Raw genomic sequence first — 19,302 nt, forward strand, 5'->3', positions numbered from 1 at the left:
TAAAACAGAGTTCCTACATACATTACTTAAAACTTGTCCACTCATCTGAAACTCATCTTAATACAGGAAAAGGAAATATTGTAGGGAGCTGTGTCTGTCTGACAGCTTGGGGCTTCTTCAGAGAAAGGATACACTATCTCTGGTACTTGTTTGTACTCTTTGAATCATTATTGAAGTTTGGGGTTGCCTAAGATGTAGGATTTAACATTGATAGTTTAGCCTTTTGTGTTAACCCACTATGACTAATATATTCCCTTCCTGAGTTCCAAAGCCTTTGAATTCACTCTTAAGAGAGTAGATTTTAAATGTCCTCACCAATAAAAAGTATAAGGTAATATACTGTGTGTTAAATAACTTGATGTCTCCATTTCACAATTTATACGTACATCAAACCATCCCCTTCTGTACCATAATAGAAACAATTTTTGCTTTTCAATCGAAATAAATTTTAAAAAATTTTTAAAAAGAGGCCAGCAGTGAGCTGGATAACTCAGGGTATCACAGACATTTAAAGGACATTAGTTTTTATTCTGAAGAGATGAGAAAGCAATGAGGCATTCTACAGAATGATGCATTGTGACATCTTATAGATTGATCGGTTCTTTCCAAAAGTAGTTATAATGTATAAGTATTTCAATGTGAGTGTATGGAATATTTTTAAAAACATCTTTTAGCCATCAAAACCATGTGTAAAGGACAAAATAGACCCAAGAAATAAAGATAGAAATGAGACCATTGGAACATACTTATTGTTTTTTCCAATAAACAAAGATGCTCCATGAATTTGGTGATTTCTGTGCTACCCTGTGGAAAATCACTGATTGGATTTATGCTATCAACAAATATAAATGTTCAGAATACAAGAAAAAAAAAAAGGAAAAAAAGGACTTAAGTAGGGCACCAATTAGCACAACTGATTTGATGAGTATATTTTATGAGATTTCAGCTTTGTCATCCTGAGTCATGAAACTGCAGCTGTAAACACACAGAGGCCTGCTTTCTTTGCTTATCCAGTCCTCTTGAATCTGAAAAACAGCTGCTTCACTTCACTCAACTGAAAACCTCTTTTTCCATTCCTCATCCTTGGCAATGAAAGAAAATGCCAGGGCACATACCTCAATATTTTATAAATATCTGTGCTTCCATGATGGTCCTAACCTCACTCTGATCCTCCCCTACAAAAATGCGGGCAAAGCAAATTCCAGATCCATAACTCTATATCACTTTCAGATACATCACTCCAAACTTAAAAACATGATAACAACTATATGAAGATACTAATAGTCTACGGTACTATAATCATGATCTCTGAATATGTTCTAAATTATAAGGAAAAAATTTGCATCCTCATTTTTATTCTCAAACTAACAAAAATAGTTACCTAGGAGAAACTCTGGAGCTTGTTCAAATTCCAACTCATCGTTATTCAACATAATATTTCTAGGCAGGTCGGCCAAAATCAAGTCAGGAGCAATCTGAGATATTGGAATGGTGAGCCTCGGTTGATCTGGACTTACCAGAAGGTCGCCTGAGTAGTTATAAAAGTTTTCTTAATAAAAAGAACACTTAGGGATATACATAAATTTGTGTGTATGATTTGCAAGATCAATCACATATTTTCTAGAATTTCAAATCACTCCCTTTCTGATGAATCCTAAATTTCTCTAGAAATTTTGAAAAACTTCAAAAGACTTACTATTTATCTACTTGAAGTTTTAAGAATTTATTCCTAGCTTCATGTGTTAGCAAGCAGAATTCTGAACTGCTATAGACATCTGACTAGGAAGTTATTCTCTGACACATTTTTCTTTTTTTTGTGTGTGTTTTTTTTTGGCCGGGGCTGGGTTTGAACCCACCACCTCCAGCATATGGGACCGGCGCCCTACCAGCTGAGCCACAGGCACCGCCCTCTCTGACACATTTTTAAGAAACTCCTTGGGTGATAGTATCTAAGACTTCATCTCTTACCAGATAATGATTCAGTTATTATTATTAAGTTATCATATGTCTAAGTTATTTCTACGTATTGTCTATTTTAATCCTCATAACAATTCTGTGAGATAAATGTGGTTCATACTCTTGTTTCACAGATGAGGTTGTGCTGCTCAGCCAGCCTGTATCTAAACTGTTAAGTCAACATTTTTTGAATCTAGAACACAAGATTTTATTGGTCATAAATCAAAATGTGTTTCCAAACTGTCACCATAATTGAACATATTTTAACTCATCCTTCCAGATAAGAATAATGTCTACATTTATTAAAAGTCTACTTCACAAACATTGAAGTATGACTCAAAGAGCATTTGTAACTTGTATCAAAATATACCTTCTTCAGCTTTTTTCATCAAGTCATCAAGGAGGATTTTCTGATGCTCTTCACCATCGTTAAAACTATATAAGGCCCATTTCTTCAGCAGAGTCTCTCCTTCACCACAAATATCAATTTCCAGCAACCCAGGAAACCATTCTTCCATGAGGGAATCAATGTGGTCCACAACTTGGCCCAAAAGAATACAGCCTACGTAATCCACAGAAGAGCTCATTAACATCTTCTCTAAGCCTCACGCGGTCGCAAAGCTAGGAAACAGGAGCTATAAAGTTTTTTTTTTTTTTAATTTAGATTTTTTTTAGTGATACAAGTCAACGTTTTAAAATAATTTCCTTACCTTTTCTACAAGAAGGAACTGTAATTTTTAAGAAACTCTCTGAGTGATTATCTAAGACTTCAGATCCTACCAGGCAATAGGCTTCAGGAGACCAATTCAAGTAGATGCCTTGTCGCCAATACATTCTGTTTGGGCGAAGTGCTCGTTCTGAAAGAAATTCGTTGCCTGGATTATTAACTATTTTGTAAATTAGAGGGAAAAAAACTACTGCACACAATTGACGGTAATGCAGATATAATCGCTTTGAAAGAAAGCATCTGATTGTTGATAACATAAGTCCTCATCCATGTGGATTAAATACTTTATCCGTAATTCTGAAACACACTAAATGCCCTGTAGACTAGGATACATTTTAGGTTCATTCTGTTGAGCAGTATAACATTCTCAATAAAAAAAAATTATAAATAAGTCCTCATAATTTTTGAAAAGAAGTTGGTGATCATGCACGAACTTTGGGTCATAAACCCAAAATTTCCTGAAATGTTTCGTGCCCTGTAACCATGCTTGTATTTTGATTAATTCCAAGCAGGATAAGGTTTATTTCAGGAACCAGTAATACCTCTATAAAGTGACTTTTAACCAAAAAAAAAAAAAAAGATATTTTCCCTTTGGGGCAGTAAGATGTCTATTTATTTAAAAGAAAGAGCTAACATCATAAATAACCATTTTGCTCTTTTTTTTTAATCACCCCGCTGAATGGCCAGGACCTATTGCACTTGTCGAGTAAAACTCCTAACTATACAATGGTTATTTCTTTTTGTTGTTGTTAACGAGCATCTGTGTGTGGGTGTATGTGTGTATGTTTAAATCAAGAACTCATAGTAATCCCACCTTGTAAAATTATTACTTATAGTTTGCTCTGGCTTGGAAAACAAAATATTGCTACTTGTTAGAAACGTGTTTAAAATAAAAAACAAACAGATTTGGTAGAAAGACCTGAGAAATTTTCACCCTGACAAATTACATGAATTTTTATGAACTTACATGTCTTGATATTGCCAAGTCTGAGGTTATATAAACTTACTTTCTAATTTTCAGTTGAAACAAACTCTGAGAAAATGACATATTATATTTAATAAACTTTCTCTCTAATTTCTGTAAATATTGTCTTCATTAAATACTTACCTCTTCCCGAAAGCATGTAAGGAGAAATTTCAAGTAATCGACTGATTAACCTTGACCAAAATCCCATTGGAAAATAAGGCATTTCATACAGTCGGATGATAATTTCAGAGTTCTCACAATGGGGAAGTTCTATCACAGGCCTGTGCTCAGACAAACTAAAAAGAAAAGGACACTGTCATCGTTTGTGGGTCATTAAGAAAGTTCTGAGATGCACAAAAATCAAGAAACACAAAGTCTGCGCTGATAGAAACAAATGAAGCTCTCCCAGTGACACCAATAAGTGGAGCAAGTTCAAGGTTGCTCAGGTGAGTCAGAAAGGACACTGCTGGCTGTGTCTTTTGGACGTGACTAATGGACAATCACGTAGTCTGTCTCAAGACTTTCATAGTGACCTACATATAGCTTCATAAACCCCCCCACCTTGTTGACCAAAGGATTTTACTGCTTGAAATCAATTTTTATTCCAAGCATTTATACTATTTTTGTAACATTCTTTTGCTACGTGCTTTTCCAATACCAAAAATCCAAGTCATTTAATCAATTCAAATGCATGCTCAGATGTTGCAGATGCACAAAATTTGTTCAGTTATCCTATGTACAGCAGTAAATTATTACAGTTAGTTATGCATAGACAAATGCTGAGATTATATAAAAAATACATGTTCTTTAAAAAACATATGTTCTTAAAATAGTTACATGCTTTAAGAATATCTTAAGTAGAACTGGCTGCCATTCATCAATCAATGTCATTCGCAATTTTCAACAGCATACATATTACTTTATTAACATTTCCCATTTTCTTTCAAAGCAATAAGAAAAATTTCTATAATTTAAGGCTAGAACTTGGGCCTCTATTGTGATACCATCAATTCTTTTAAAATTCTATTGAAAACTCACTACCTTCCCAGAACTCACCTAATACAATAAGCTTTCTTAATACTGTGTAGGATACACACACACACACACACATACCTTCTCTCTCTCTGTCGCCTTCTCTCTTACACAGTAACTTCCATTGTTTACCTTCCTTAAAGAATTTAAGCAGTGGCAAGCCAAATAATAATTAAATACATAAAATAAGTCATTCACTATATCTTTAATGTCTAAATGCAGTATTTTCATTGATGGTAGAAAGTTTACACAAAAAGCGAGAAAAAAATATTTCATACATCTATTACAGAACAAAGTTTCTTGGATAATTAAAAGAACGTAATAGTCAATTTCCATGGAGTAATTCAATTTTTAAGATTTGGTTTACCTGCTTGGAACCAGCAAATGTTCTTCTCCTGTTGGCAAAGCAATCTGGAATTTTTCTAGGAGTTTAAAGTACTGTGACATGTAGTTCTTTGGAAATCTCCTTTTCTTTGAAAGAAATTTTTCTACGTCTCTACGAGAAATAATTCCCTTAGGATGTTTCAGGTAGCCTTCCACTTTCACTGTCAAAATCTGAGAAATTTAAATCACAAACAATCACTAGAATTCCCTTTCTGAAATGCCACAAATTTAAAGCATTTCATATATTTTGTCTCTAAAAGTGAGCAGAACCATTTTAATGCTGTCAAGTCCAATACTGGATCTAATTTCTGTAGCAACCATATGGCCTAGAAGCCCAGCAGGGCATCCACTTCCAAAGAATGTGCTAAATTAAGGGAGTGAATTCAGATCAGAAATTACTGAGATCCCCTAAAGCCAGTGAACTTCCAGATTTCCCTACCTACAATTAACAGATAATTCAACACCTCACATCCACATTGCAATCTCAACAATAATACATTCCTTGGAAAATTATCTTCCAGACTGTTATGACTACAGGTTTGTAATGGAAATATTACTTTACATGTACATAACAGGAGGAGTTTTATAAATGGGAAGAGAGACTGGGTAGTACAGTGTAGTGATTCTCAAAGTAACTCCTGCATTTTTCTGGATTCTCCTTGCAGAGTCTGAGTCAGTACATACAAGCTGAGGCTTGAGAATTTGCTTTTGTAACAAGCAACCCAGATGATTCTAACACAGAGCCCATACGTAGAGCTTTGATCATTAAGATTCAAAGTCAGAACCCAGATTCAAATCCAGCCTCTATTACTAGCAATGTGACCTTGGGAAAGGTATTTGATTTTAATAAAGCACAGTTTTCTTCACTGTAAAATAAAAATTAAACAGTGACTGCCTTAGATAATACATGGAAAGTACATATGACAATTTTCAGCAGATCATAAACCCTCAAATGTTAGCCATAATTATCTACATATTCCATTTTATTTTACTTAGCCAAGTTAATTTTAAAAAGAGGTTTGTGTTTAACTTTCTTTAGTAGATCTACAATGTTTAAAGGATACTTAAGCAGGAACAAACATTACTTATGCTATAATGTAGTTGAATGAAATACTGGCTTGCAAACTTCTTATGCCCAAACCCATCTCTATATTTCTATTTTGTATGTATACCGTTTACTGAATCAATGAGTGCATGATTGATTGAACATATTTAATGACACTGTGCAACGGCTGGTGAATTAGTAGAAACTGTAGTCTATAGTAGCCTATATCGTGTACTTTATAGTAGTCCTAGTTTGCTCTTACAGGCTAGGTGGTTAAAAAAATTGCTTACTGTTTTAGCATTTTTAAAGTGCTAAGACTTTCTCTGACAATTGACCTCCAACCACACTTTATATTTTCTTTGTAGCACCCTGTACCGCCTGACGTATTATATATTTGTTTATGATTAATTTCCTCTTATTTGAATGTCAGCCCTATGAGTGCATGAACTCAAAGGTCCTGGAGTTAAATTACTTGGATTGAAATCCTAACTCCCCCTCCTTCTGCTGAATGTATACCTTTTTATTTTATTGTATTTATTATTTATTTATTTTTGAGACAAGCTGTCACCCTGGGTAGAGTGCCGTAGCATCACAGCTCACAGTAACCTCCAACTCCTGGCCTCAAGCGATTCTCCTGCCTCCACCTCCCAAGTAGCTGGGACTACAGTCACCCACCACAACGCCCCGCTATTTTTTGCTTGCAGCCATCATTGTTGTTTGGCAGGCCGGGCTGGATTTGAACCCACCAGCTCAGGTGTATGTGGCTGGTGCCTTAGCCACTTAAGCCACAGGCACTGAGCCATTATTTTTTATTTTTTGCAGTTTTTGGCCGCGGCCGGGTTTGCACCTGCCACCTGCAGTATACAGGGCCCGTGCCCTACTCTTTTGAGGCACAGGCGCTGCCCTGAATGTATATACCTTTCTGATAAATTACCTAAAGTCTTTGTCTATCAATTTCTTCAACTGAAACTTAAGGGTTAATAATATCCTTTCTTTTTCTTTGCAGTTTTTGGCCGAGCCGGGTTTGAACCCGCCACCTCCAGTATATGGGGCCAGTGCCCTACTCCTTGAGCCACGGGCGCCACCCAATAGTACCCTTTCAAAGAGGTTCTGGGATAATCTTTGTAAAGCACATAGTAACCCCTCATAAGCTTGTAATAATTTATAAATTCTTCTAATTTATTTTATGTAGACAAATGCATTTTAATAGGGGTGCTTTATTTTTTTCTAGTAGATCTCTAGCTGTGCTAGGATGATCTACAGATTCCAAAGACGGACACCACCAATTCTTTCCCTGTACATGTAAGGTACTCAGAAGGAGTCTGCTTCTCCTCCCCTGATTCTGAGCTGGCCTTATGGTTGCTCTGGTCACTAGAATATGGCAGAATGGATATTTTTGACAGTTGGGGTTCAGCTTTTAAGAAGACTGGAAAATTCTGCTTCATTTTTCTTGGTGACCAGCCACCATGTAAGATGTCCAATTACCTTGTCATCACCATGCCATGTGGAAGCCCAGCCAATCTGTAGGAGAGGCCACAGTAGCTGCACTAATACACCAAAAATACGAGTGTAGCTTTCTTGAACTTTCCAGCACAGCTCGATGAATGAAGCCAGGTGAATGACCCTGGCCAAGCACCACGTGGAGAGAACCACTCAGCTGAGCCCAGTCAACCCAGAGACTAGTCATAAAAAAAAAGTGCTGGCATTTTAAGCCTCCAGATTTGGGGGAGGCTTGTTATATAGCAACAAAAAGAAAGAAAGAAATATTATCTTAATTTTGCCACCTTAAAAAGACCTCCCGCGTAGCCGGGCGCGGTGGCTCACGCCTGTAATCCCAGCACTGTGGGAGGCTGAGGAGGGAGAATCGCTTGAGCTCAGGAGTTCGAGACTCGCCTGAGCGACAGTGAGACCCCAACTCGTGAAAAAAATGGAAAAACCCAGCCGGGCGCCGCGGCGAGCGCCTGTAATCCCAGCGGCTTCCGGAGGCTGAGGCAGGGGGTGCCCGCAGCCCGAGTCTGAGGTTGTGGTGAGCTACCACGCCCACTGCACTCTGCTCAGGGGCATAGGGTGGGACCCTGTCTCAACAAAAAAAAAAAAAAAAAAAAGACCTCCTAGTATTCTTTCAAACTAGCATCTGATTTTGCTGTCTCATAACCTTATTCAAAAAAAAGAGAATTTTATAAATTCCTCTATACTTTTCCCATGTATTTCTATCAAGATTAAATTACCATATGAGCTTTTTGATGCTCCAGCTGATCAATTCATTAGGTCCCTTTCATATCTCTTTTATCATGCAGTTAAATGAGCTCTACAACCTTCTCCCTTTCTTGATGGAACATTTTTTAAATAAGTTTAGTGACCTAACAGCTTGGGGCACCTAGAAGGTGGGTGGGCTCATTAGAGCTTCTGCACCATGAAATTATCCTTGCCCTTGCCTTGATGATTAGTGGAGGTGAATACTCTTATTTGTTTTTGCTGACTGGCATCAGACAAGTTGCTCTTGGTTTCACTTTATTTATAGCTTCCATTCCCTTTTAACCTTAGTGAAAATGACATATTTCAATTTATCAGCATAAATAAAAATGATGGTACTTATTTTTTAGGTTAATAAGAAATTTAAATTACCACTGTACTGACATTTTAAATCTGTCTTTCAAAACAACTTTGGATTTTTCAAATTCTTAACTTAATCTTCACTTACATGATCACATTTATATCACATATAAGTTGCTGAGAAGAACAACTTTCATGGAATTTCAACTGAATTACTCCAGAGAATCTTCACGAATGCTATTGTATAGTGGAAATCTGCTTTTGTTTAAAAAATAAAAAAGCCTCTTCCCTATTCTACTATAAAAGATATACCTACCCTATTATTATCCACATGAGTGCAACTTCAAATGTTCCAAAGTCACATGGAAACACACCAGTGGGAGTGGGGGGCAACTTTAGCCTTTCTTGACTGGAGTTTGGTCAGTTTCTGTTAGCTACAGTTTGCTGCCTGGAACAGCAAAATCTGCTGGATATATTTAAATATCTCTTTACTGAACAAGATGTATCTACCTGCACATAGTTTTATTTGGTTTCATACCTGACACATTTTCCAAAACTATGAGAGTACTTCTTTACAGTTTTGAATTTTTTCAGTCTCTTAAAATAACATGCTTGAAATCACCAGACTGCCATGGCAATTGCAACAACAACAAAATAAACCAATGGGACTTCATTAAACTGAAAAGCTTCTGTACAGCCAAGGAGACAACAACCAAAGCAAAGAGACAACCTATATAATTGGAAAGGATATTTGCATATTTTGAATCAGACAAAAGCTTGATAACTAGGATCTATAGAGAACTCAAATTAATCCACATGAAAAAAGCCAACAATCCCATATATCAATGGGCAAGAGACATGAATAGAACCTTCTCTAAAGATGACAGACGAATGGCTAACAAACACATGAAAAAATGTTCATCATCCCTATCTATTAGAGAAATGCAAATCAAAACCACCCTGAGAACCATCTAACCCCCGTGAGAATGGCCCACATCACAAAATCTCAAAACTGCAGATGCTGGCGTGGATGTGGAGAGAAGGGAACACTTTTACACTGCTGGTGGGACTGCAAACTAGTACAACCTTTCTGGAAGGAAGTATGGAGAAACCTCAAAGCACTCAAGCTAGACCTCCCATTTGATCCTGCAATCCCATTACTGGGCATCTACCCAGAAGGAAAAAAATCCTTTTATCATAAGGACACTTGTACTAGACTGTTTATTGCAGCTCAATTTACGATCGCCAAAATATGGAAACAGTCTAAATGCCCACCAACCCTGAATGGATTAACAAGCTCTGGTATATGTATACCATGGAATACTATTCAGCCATTAAAAAAAATGGAGACTTTACATCCTTCGTATTAACCTGGATGGAAGTAGAAGACATTATCTTAGTAAAGCATCACAAGAATGGAAAGCATGAATCCTATGTACTCAATTTTGATATGAGGACAATTAATGACAATTAAGGTGGGGGGGAGGAAAAGCAGAGAGAGGGAAGGAGGGAGAGGGGTGGGCCTTGGTGTGTGCCACATCTTTTGGGGGCAAGACATGATTGCAAGAGGGACTTTACCTAACAAATGCAATCAGTGTAACCTGGCTTATTGTACCCTCAATGAATCCCCAACAATAAAAAAAAAAAAAAGAAATCACTAAAATGCTCCAATACAAAGTGAGCTAACATTTACTGCTCACTTACACTAATGTAGGGAGGCAATATAGAAAATAATATTATTTGTAAATAATAATTTACAAATGAAGAAATGAAGGCTTAAAATGTTACGAAATGTCACAAAGCCAGTATGTATTTCCAGAGAGTTAAACCCAGGTCAAGCTAACTCCTGAGCATGTGCTCTGGGCCACAGGATTCTAATGGCTCCATTATTATTTAATAAATCAATAAAATCACACTTCCCATTTCGTATATGCACAAGGATGAAAATCTAATTTAAAAATAACTACCAAAGTAGTAAAAACTGACACATTATAATAAATTGCCAATTACAATAATGTTTCAATATGCTAGCAATTTCCACAGTATAGGATTTGACCTCAGCTGAGCAGTATAGGATTTAACCTCAGCTGAGTTCCCAGTGCAAAATATCTTCCTCTTTTCCTTCAATGGAAGTTAGCAACAGTAATTCAAGATTGTCTGAGGGAACTTAATTACCATTGTGGTTTAATTGGAAGAGGTATTTCTAATATAAAAAGATATAATCATTTTAGGGACTCAAGGAGTCACATGTGGAACTATAAATTATACTCATAAACAAAAGAGTTACTTAATGGCTCTTTACTAGGGTAATTTTACACCCTCCTGGCAATATTTGACAATGCCTAGACACGCGTCCCCTTTTCATCACTGGGAGGTTACTACCAGCATCTAGAAAGTAAAGGCCAAAGATGTTACTAACATCCTACAATGTGCGAGAAAAATTATCTGACCTAAAATATCAAAGGATTGAAAAGTCCAAAGGAAGTGGCTTTTGCTCAGAGGTTTAACATGACAAACCTATAGAGATGAATTATTACAGTGAAATAATATAAACTCACTGGTAAAGGATTATCATTGGGAGAAGAAACCATTTCGCAAATAAAATATAAATGGAGAAAAGATTACCATAACCAATGCCACCCAAAGTTTCCAAACTTGTAAGCATTAAGATCATTCTACTTAGCCAAAGCTCCTCTCTATGTTTTCAGACATAAGTCTCACAGAGCCACCAACTAAAGTTTCTTATATGCATTTACCCAGAGGCTTTTCACAAAACTTTCATTCAATTGACTAAGCCAATAACAAAACTGAACATGGCACCAGGATCTAGAAACATAGCATGAAACAGAGAGATACAAACATCTTTCTTGAAAACAAAGACGTGAAAGTGGGCGCCATCTATTCTACTCCTCAGTCATGACCCACATGCCTCAAAAGTATAAGATACCAACCTGTGCCATGATTTTACAAAGCCACTTGGGTTCCACAAAATATAAGTCACTTAACTGCAGTGCTGGGTCTTGAAAATGAAGAAGGACTCCTGCAGAAAAAATTCATAAAATAGTGAAACACGGAGTCTAGAACATACAAATATCAAGGGGCTTTACAGAGAATCTGATCCAACCTCCTTTTCTTACAGTGGAGGAAAAGTCAGCGGAGTTAGCAGCAGAGTTGGGACTAGAACCTATAATCTGGGTTCCCAAACTCTTTTTTTTTTTTAAGATACAATCTCACTTTGTTGCCCTCAGTAGAGTGCTGTCGTGTCACAGCTCACAGCAACTTCCAGCTCTAGGGCTTAGGCGATTCTCCAGCCTCAGCCTCCCAAGTAGCTGGGACCATAGGTGCTCGCCATAACACCTGGCTATTTTTTTGTTGCAGTTTTGCAGAGGCCGGGTTCTAACCCACCACCCTCGGTATATGGGGCCACAGGCACCGCCATGGGTTCCCAAACTCTTAAGTTCCAGTAACATAATGAAGTTAGTTTTTAACTGTATACAACCATCGTACACAAGCATATCTGAGACTCTGGCATCCATCACAGACTACAGATTCACAAACAAATAGAAATTCATAATTTCCTTTTTATGTTGCTAACTACACACTGAAACACAATTTATTTTCAAATATAGGTAAGAAACACATCATATGTCAAAATAGCTGATTTAAGAATGATGAAAAATGGAGCAGATTCTAATCCACATGAAGACATTTTTTTATACAACAGAATCTAGGGCTCAAAAGCAGCTTCCCAGCCACTTACTCTACAGGATACAAATCAGCCCACACGTTTCTAGCAAGGCAATGCAAATCAAGTACACAATCAGCACCGTAGTGGGTGTGACCGTGTTTGTCTGCGAGATCAATGAGTGATGCAACAGGGCCAGCTGTGTCACTTGGCAGCTCATGGTCTCAGGCAACCATTGATTCTCTAAGTGCCCAGTTAGATGTCCCAATAATCATTCCCTGTGCAGTACAAAAGGAACTTTCACGTGCACTCAATTTATTTGCCGCCGACACTAAGAAAGGCTGCGGTTGTGCTCAGGGTTCCACAGCTCCTGCATAGTAAAGTCAAGTTCTAGACCTCACGTGTTTTAACTCCTCCTCAGGGATTCTTTCCACCACTTGGACCTGGGATGATTCCTAAATTTCTTTGCTTATAACATGATGTATGATTAAACATCCATGCACAGGATGACCTTCTTAAAAAAATGGCCTATTAAAGAATTGTGAAGATATTCTCTTAAAGTTGGAATGTAAATTCTATATTAATATTCAGAAACACTTTTGTCAATTACTACATCTGAGCTTTGGAAAAAAATGCGAAACTAACAAACATTCAAACCTGATTCATTTAGGAAGTGAACTGCATGAGGAAGCTCATTTTCATCCAACTGCAGCTGACTTTCTTTCACTAGTTGTAATAATCGTTTCCGGTCAATTACAGGAAATTCAATTGGCACATGTTTACGCTCCGATAAAATGATTTTCTCAAGTTCCACATAGCAGTCTGGAATCAGCTGCCCAACAACAGGCTGATCTCGGATCTGTGAAATTACAAATGACAACTGTAAAAATCTATTGGACTCACATATTTGTCAGGTGACTGGTAAATTTGGTGTTAATAGATATACAGAAATGAGTATAGTACTCAAAGAGTGTTTCTGAATAAAATCAAAATGTGATGTAAAGCTATTCAAATGGTTAGGCATAAAGAAGATAAAATTAAACTAAGAAAATTATACACACAGAGACTAGTTTACAATGAAAGATCAAATAACATAGTACGAAAATATTTATCTAGCTATCCAGAAATTCTATGGCAAAAAACAAGGTACATCACCTACCACAAATTAAGGATTTTTTTTAATTTTCTAAGACATTAAACTTAATATTCAGTAGACATGTTAGCATAAGAATTCAGTATACAGGGTATCCATAAAATTCATGTGCAATTTAAAATAGTTTAACATAGTAAACTGCACATAAACTTTATGTCCACTTTGTGTCCAATAAATAGTACATTATTTATTACATAAAAAAATGCTCATGCCCAAGATAAAACATTAAATTTTGGGCTTATTTGGCAAAATGTTACATAGGTGGACTGTATATACCAACTGTGAAACTGGGAGGCATAAAATCTTTTCACCCAAGCTATGCTTTCAAGGTTTATGGAATCTTATACTTGGGAAAATGAGAAATCCTCTAAACAATTCTGACAGGAGAGGATGATCCCTGGTCTGTCCTACTTTGAATACTAATCACTGTCTACTCATTGAGAAAAACATGAAATAATTCTTTTAAAAGAATGGTCTTAATGTCATAGTCTTTATAATAAAAATGTTTTCCTAACCTTTTTACAAATATAATTTTAAACAGAAATGCAACTCTTTTTTTTAAATTAAATCATACTTGTGTACATTAATGCAATTATGGGGTACCATGTGCTGGTTTTATATACAATTTGAAATACTCCATCAAACTGGTTAACATAGCCTTCACTGCATTTTCTTAGTTATTGTGTTAAGATATTTATATTCTACTATTAGTAGCTTTAATTTGTACCCTTGTAAAATGCACTGTAGTCGTGGTCTCACCAATTACCCACCCTCCACTCATCTTCCTCCTTCCCCTCCCTCCCTCTCCTCTTTTGCAACTGATAACAATAGCAACCAGAATGCCATCAAAAACCACCAGGTGGCACACTCTCCCCATTTCTGAACCCATGAAAACAACGTATTCTTTTTACCTGACAATACCAACCAGAATTTCTACTCAAATTCTTAAACGTATTACAAATAGAAATTCAGCCCATGCAAACAAAAATCTAACTTGCTCTTTTCCTACTTTTAACTAGAACCTTAAGGATCCTGAATTACAGCAGACATAGCAGTTACTTCCGTATTTATCTGCAAATAAAGGGTTACTCCAAAGACTGGGGCATGTATCCCTGGCCCCAGAATATTAGGTATAATCTCCCTGAACACCACTTCTCATATTCCCTTTCCTCATTATTTATAAACTAAGATGAAATGGAACGTCAGATTGAAGTTTCATGTTTTAACTCAAGGAAGAAAACCCACCCATACAACAAAACAAGGGTTCCCCTAGAAAGCAAATCAAGAGCAAAGGACACGAGGAGCTTAAAGAGGTTGGATCACGGGACCAGTGAAGGAGGCCTGCTCTGACAATGGGAGGGACAAGATGAAGAGGGTATAGCTGGCCCTGAACTCTGTGTTGTCTCGTTCTTTTGTTGTTGTTGTTGCAGTTTGGCCCGGGCTGGGTTTGAACCTGCCACTCTTGGTATGAGGCCAGCACCTTAGTCACTGAGCCACAGGTGCCACCAGTTCTTTTTTTTTAGCTTGATTATCAGCTCACCAACAGGCTATGCAAAAATACACACACACACACACACACACATCCACACACATATGTCTTTTACTTTAAAGAGTCTGCAGAGAAACACATTAATAAGGGCGAGATAGGTAAAGATTAGAGAAGAGCCAAGATCAAAAGAAAGGATGAAAAATAAATGAAAGGACAAAATAATGATCTCTTAATAGATTTAGCTGCTGTTAGAATAAAGGATGAAGCACCTCAGGGAAGAAAGAACACTCAAGTTCTGGCAGGCTCACTGGTCCTGGGTCATCTGAAAGAGCCACTGTTCTACAAAGCAATCAAATGAGTTTTCAAACCAATATGCCAAAATGATGCATCCATTTTATTTAAATAATACATTTCTCAAAGCATGTCTTTTATTTCTGTATAGAGTTGTCTTCCAAATTCATTTATAATGCTGAAAAAACACTGGCCCTATTGACTGATAGTGATAACTTACTATTAGAAAAAAGCAACAATGCCAAACAACAATGACAACTGTAACAACAACAACAAAATAGCTGGCATTGTGGCAGATGCCTGTAGTCCCAGCTCCTGGGAGGCTGAAGCAAGAGAATCGCTTAAGCCCAGGAGTTTGAGGTTGCTGTGAGCTGTGATGGCACAGCACTCTAAGGGCGACATAGTCAGACTCTGTCTCAAAAAAAAAAAGCAGTATTAATCTAGCTTAATGAAACAATCAGCTTATCTATCTAAACTGAAATTTTGTTTCAATTAAATTCAGAATTTTCAAAACAAATTCATTCTGTAATGAGTTTTTTTAAAAAAGATATGATATATGCTCTGACAGCAATGACAAAAAGAACTATTAAAATATTCTAAGTAACAATAAAATTCTTGAAGAAACCAACAGAATAAAGAGATTAACTGAATTAATATATTTTATATATATATATATTAAGTCCTATTATTCTCTAGTCATATGTCCCACAAGACCGTGGAAAATCTGAAAATTAATGTTATTGTCACATAAAATGCCACTATCAATCCGCCATCAGTAAAACCTTTCAGTAACTGTAATAAATGTGTGTTGAAATATACAAGCATACAAATTCTCTCCCTGGGAACAACAAAGACTGTCACATTTATCAATGGCTCCTTATGTTTAGTACAGAAGCATAATTTATAGAAATGGAACAAAACAAAGCTAACTGGCCAAGATGGAGCAATAACCAGGGTGACCATATAATTTATCATCTAAACTGGAATGTTTTGATGAATGTAGTGGTAAACTATTAATAATTATAGTAGTGCTGCCCAGGCCAAATAAGACTCTAATTATAAGCCACAATTTTTTTTTTTTTTTTTAATAGAGTCTCAAGCTGTTGCCCTGGGTAGAGTGCCGTGGCATCACAGCTCACAGTAACCTCAAACTCTTGGGCTTGAGGGATTCTCTTGCTTCAGTCTCCCAAGTAGCTGGGAGTACAGGCGCCGGTCACAACACCTGGCTACTTTTTGGTTGCAGCTGTTATTGTTGTTTGGCAGGCCAGGGCCGAGTTCAAACCCACCAGCCTTGGTATATGTAGCTGGCGTCCTGCTGACTGAGCTACAGGTGCTGCCATAAGCCACAATCTCCATCATTAGTGCTAAAGAGCTAAATTAATAGGGACTAGGTGAAATTCACCATCAGATTTGCCACATTGAACTATCCAGGGTATTTGTATGTACAGTTTTTATACCATTCTCCTAGTAGAACCCAGGGAAGATTCCTTTATCCTGCACTTATTTTAATCTTTTTGTTTAGAGCATTCTCCCTAATAACTGATTTACTTGTGTTTTATGAACACTTTACTTACCAGAAAAGAATTCTGAAAATGTTAAACAGAAGTCCAAAAATGAGAACCAGTTAATCTGAACTGAGTAAGTATTTAGACATTGCTGAAAACCAAACTAGTGGTCTTGATGACTAAATAAGCTTTCTCATAATAGGGATGGAAAAAAGTTGGCAGGGAAATCACAGTGACAAGAATCATGAAAAAGCGGCACAGACGATCAAGATGTGCATGAAATGGGAACCCCAAAAGGAAGGTGCAGATGGAAAAACAGAAGTCAAAGAATAATAGAAGAAAAGTGATCCCAAACTTCACTCTTCACCTTCGCTCTTTTAATTGAATCACCACTACAAGAAGTTGGGGAGAAAAGGGCATCAGAAACATTTTCTCATGATCCCAGAAACATTCTTTCACTTCTATTGGGAATCCCCTAATTATTTTTTATTCCCAATTCTATGAATCAGAAATGAGGTATAGTATTCAATAAGTAATTTTAAAATCGGAAGAACTATAATAATGCTAACAGCTAAGGGGAAAAACCCCATGATTTTAGGATAGTTACTCTCCTCTCAAGGCTTCTAATGTTTTTAAATAGTTGCATAACATGAGAATTAATAAATGCTATTAGGCTCCCAGCCTACTATAGACAAAAACCATGTTACCTTGAAGTTAAGGCTCTCATTGATGATGGTCTTCCGAAGTTTGGCCAAAGCGTCAGACTCCTCGGTGGCGTTCACGAAGTGGTAGTCGCGGATGGCAGGGAAGCCCCTCTTGTTCAGGAGCTCCTTGTTGATTTTAGTGATGCAGGCTTTGCGCTGCTTCTCATCAGAAACATCCAGATGCGTGCCCACCAGAATCACAGGGGAAGAGGAGGCGCGAGCCTGCAGGAGACATGGAAAGTGAGGTTGTGTTTGCTTTGAAATGGGGATCGGTTATCCTCCCGTTGCTTTCTTTGAAATTCACGTAAGTAAAAAGGAGAAACAGAAAGAACTCAGAAGAAGAAAATAATAGTTGTCTTTCCTTCCCTAAACCTGACAATAACATAGCCTTAGGAAATTTTGAAAAGTCATTTTTAGGCTTCTTGTTAATCCAATTTTTACCATTTTTCAGGTGGCCTATATAAGGGTAGTAGCATAAAACATAAGAAAAGTAGACTTTCTTTTCTTACGTTCCTGCCCTAAAATGGGTTATTCACGAAGTGAGCTTGTAAATTCATAAACCCCGTAAATTATATTAACGTAACCTCATAGGGTTTATATTTTCCTTCTGTGTGAATTTAAATTTCCTGAATTCATGTTAATATCATTCAATTTGGAGTCCACCCTGAAGGAAAAAAAAGCCACTACAGCAAGTATTATTGCTTACATTGGCCTATGGTAATAAAGTTAAAAAAAAAAAAAAACAAGCTTGCATGCAGCCCAAATGTCCTGACAGGAACCTGTTTAAAGACTTAACACACAGAAGAGTTCACTGGAGCAAGACTCAAGGAGCATGGACTCTTACTTTAGTCTCCATTCTAAAAAGCCATGGCATTTGAAAGAATGGCTAAAAGCATAACAGACAAAGGAAACGCAGAAAAATGACAGAAAGGAGATTCCAGACATAAGAGCATAGTAATCTGGGACCCCTTAAAGGGTAAAATCTGAGGGACTTTGCACTAAATGGCTACTGAAGACGTAGTTACAGATGTACAGACTGCTTTTCTTTTGTATAGTTTGTTTTAATTAGTGAAATGTATATTTCATTTAAGAAATAATATAATCACAAAATAGTTGACATATATATTTTTCAAGTTTTACAGTATAAAATGTTTCAGGTACCAACAGCAATCACCAATATAGAACGCACTATTTTCATGTCAAGACTTAATTACTCTGAAAATTTCCCAACTCAAAATTTTAGCACTTTTAATTTTCTTTTAAGAAATTATTTGAAACTGTTTGCCAAAATAAATTACCTTACAAAAACACATAAAAAAAAACAAAACCTAGAATTATTTTCTATTTCTAATGATTAGAAAGATCACCTTGATATTGAAGAGCCAAGGCTTCATGGCATCCACTTCAGCCTGTCCTTTGCTGAGGTCATAGACGGCAAGGTACAATGCTCGCTGGGTCATAAAATGGGGGTGAGTACTGTAGAATTCCTCACGACCTAAATAAACATTGGAGGCTTATTTTTAGTCTTCTGGCCAGAATCTTTTCTTATCATGCCTGTAATCCTAGCACTCTGGGAGGCTGAGACTTGGAGGATCACTTGAGATCTGGAGTTCAAGACTACCCCAAGCAAGAACAAGACCCTGTCCCTACTAAAAAAGGAAATATTAGCCAAACAGGGGGGTGGGGGCCAACAGTCCCAGCTACTCAGGAGGCTGAGGCAAGAGAATCACTTGAGCCCCGGAAGGTGAGGTTGCTGTGAGCTAGGCTGATGCCATATCTCTCTGGCCCAGGCAATAGAGAGAGACCGTCTT

General features: G+C 37.0%; 1 protein-coding gene across 1 annotated transcript in view; it reads right to left on the bottom strand.

Moving 5' to 3' along the window:
- The window catches only part of LRRK2 (leucine rich repeat kinase 2), a 155,047-nt gene that overhangs the window by 54,096 nt on the left and 81,649 nt on the right, over window positions 1-19,302 (bottom strand). Inside the window, exons 30-38 of the mRNA XM_053557282.1 lie at window positions 18,859-18,986; window positions 17,495-17,713; window positions 13,007-13,208; window positions 11,616-11,704; window positions 5,050-5,237; window positions 3,792-3,946; window positions 2,667-2,813; window positions 2,327-2,518; window positions 1,382-1,528 (exon numbers count right to left, since the gene is read on the bottom strand). Of these exons, the coding sequence (XP_053413257.1) occupies window positions 1,382-1,528; window positions 2,327-2,518; window positions 2,667-2,813; window positions 3,792-3,946; window positions 5,050-5,237; window positions 11,616-11,704; window positions 13,007-13,208; window positions 17,495-17,713; window positions 18,859-18,986 (1,467 nt within the window). The remainder of the gene's footprint in view (window positions 1-1,381; window positions 1,529-2,326; window positions 2,519-2,666; window positions 2,814-3,791; window positions 3,947-5,049; window positions 5,238-11,615; window positions 11,705-13,006; window positions 13,209-17,494; window positions 17,714-18,858; window positions 18,987-19,302) is intronic.

The sequence above is a fragment of the Nycticebus coucang genome, chromosome 12 (genome assembly GCF_027406575.1).
Source record: "Nycticebus coucang isolate mNycCou1 chromosome 12, mNycCou1.pri, whole genome shotgun sequence".
NCBI lineage: Eukaryota > Metazoa > Chordata > Mammalia > Primates > Lorisidae > Nycticebus > Nycticebus coucang.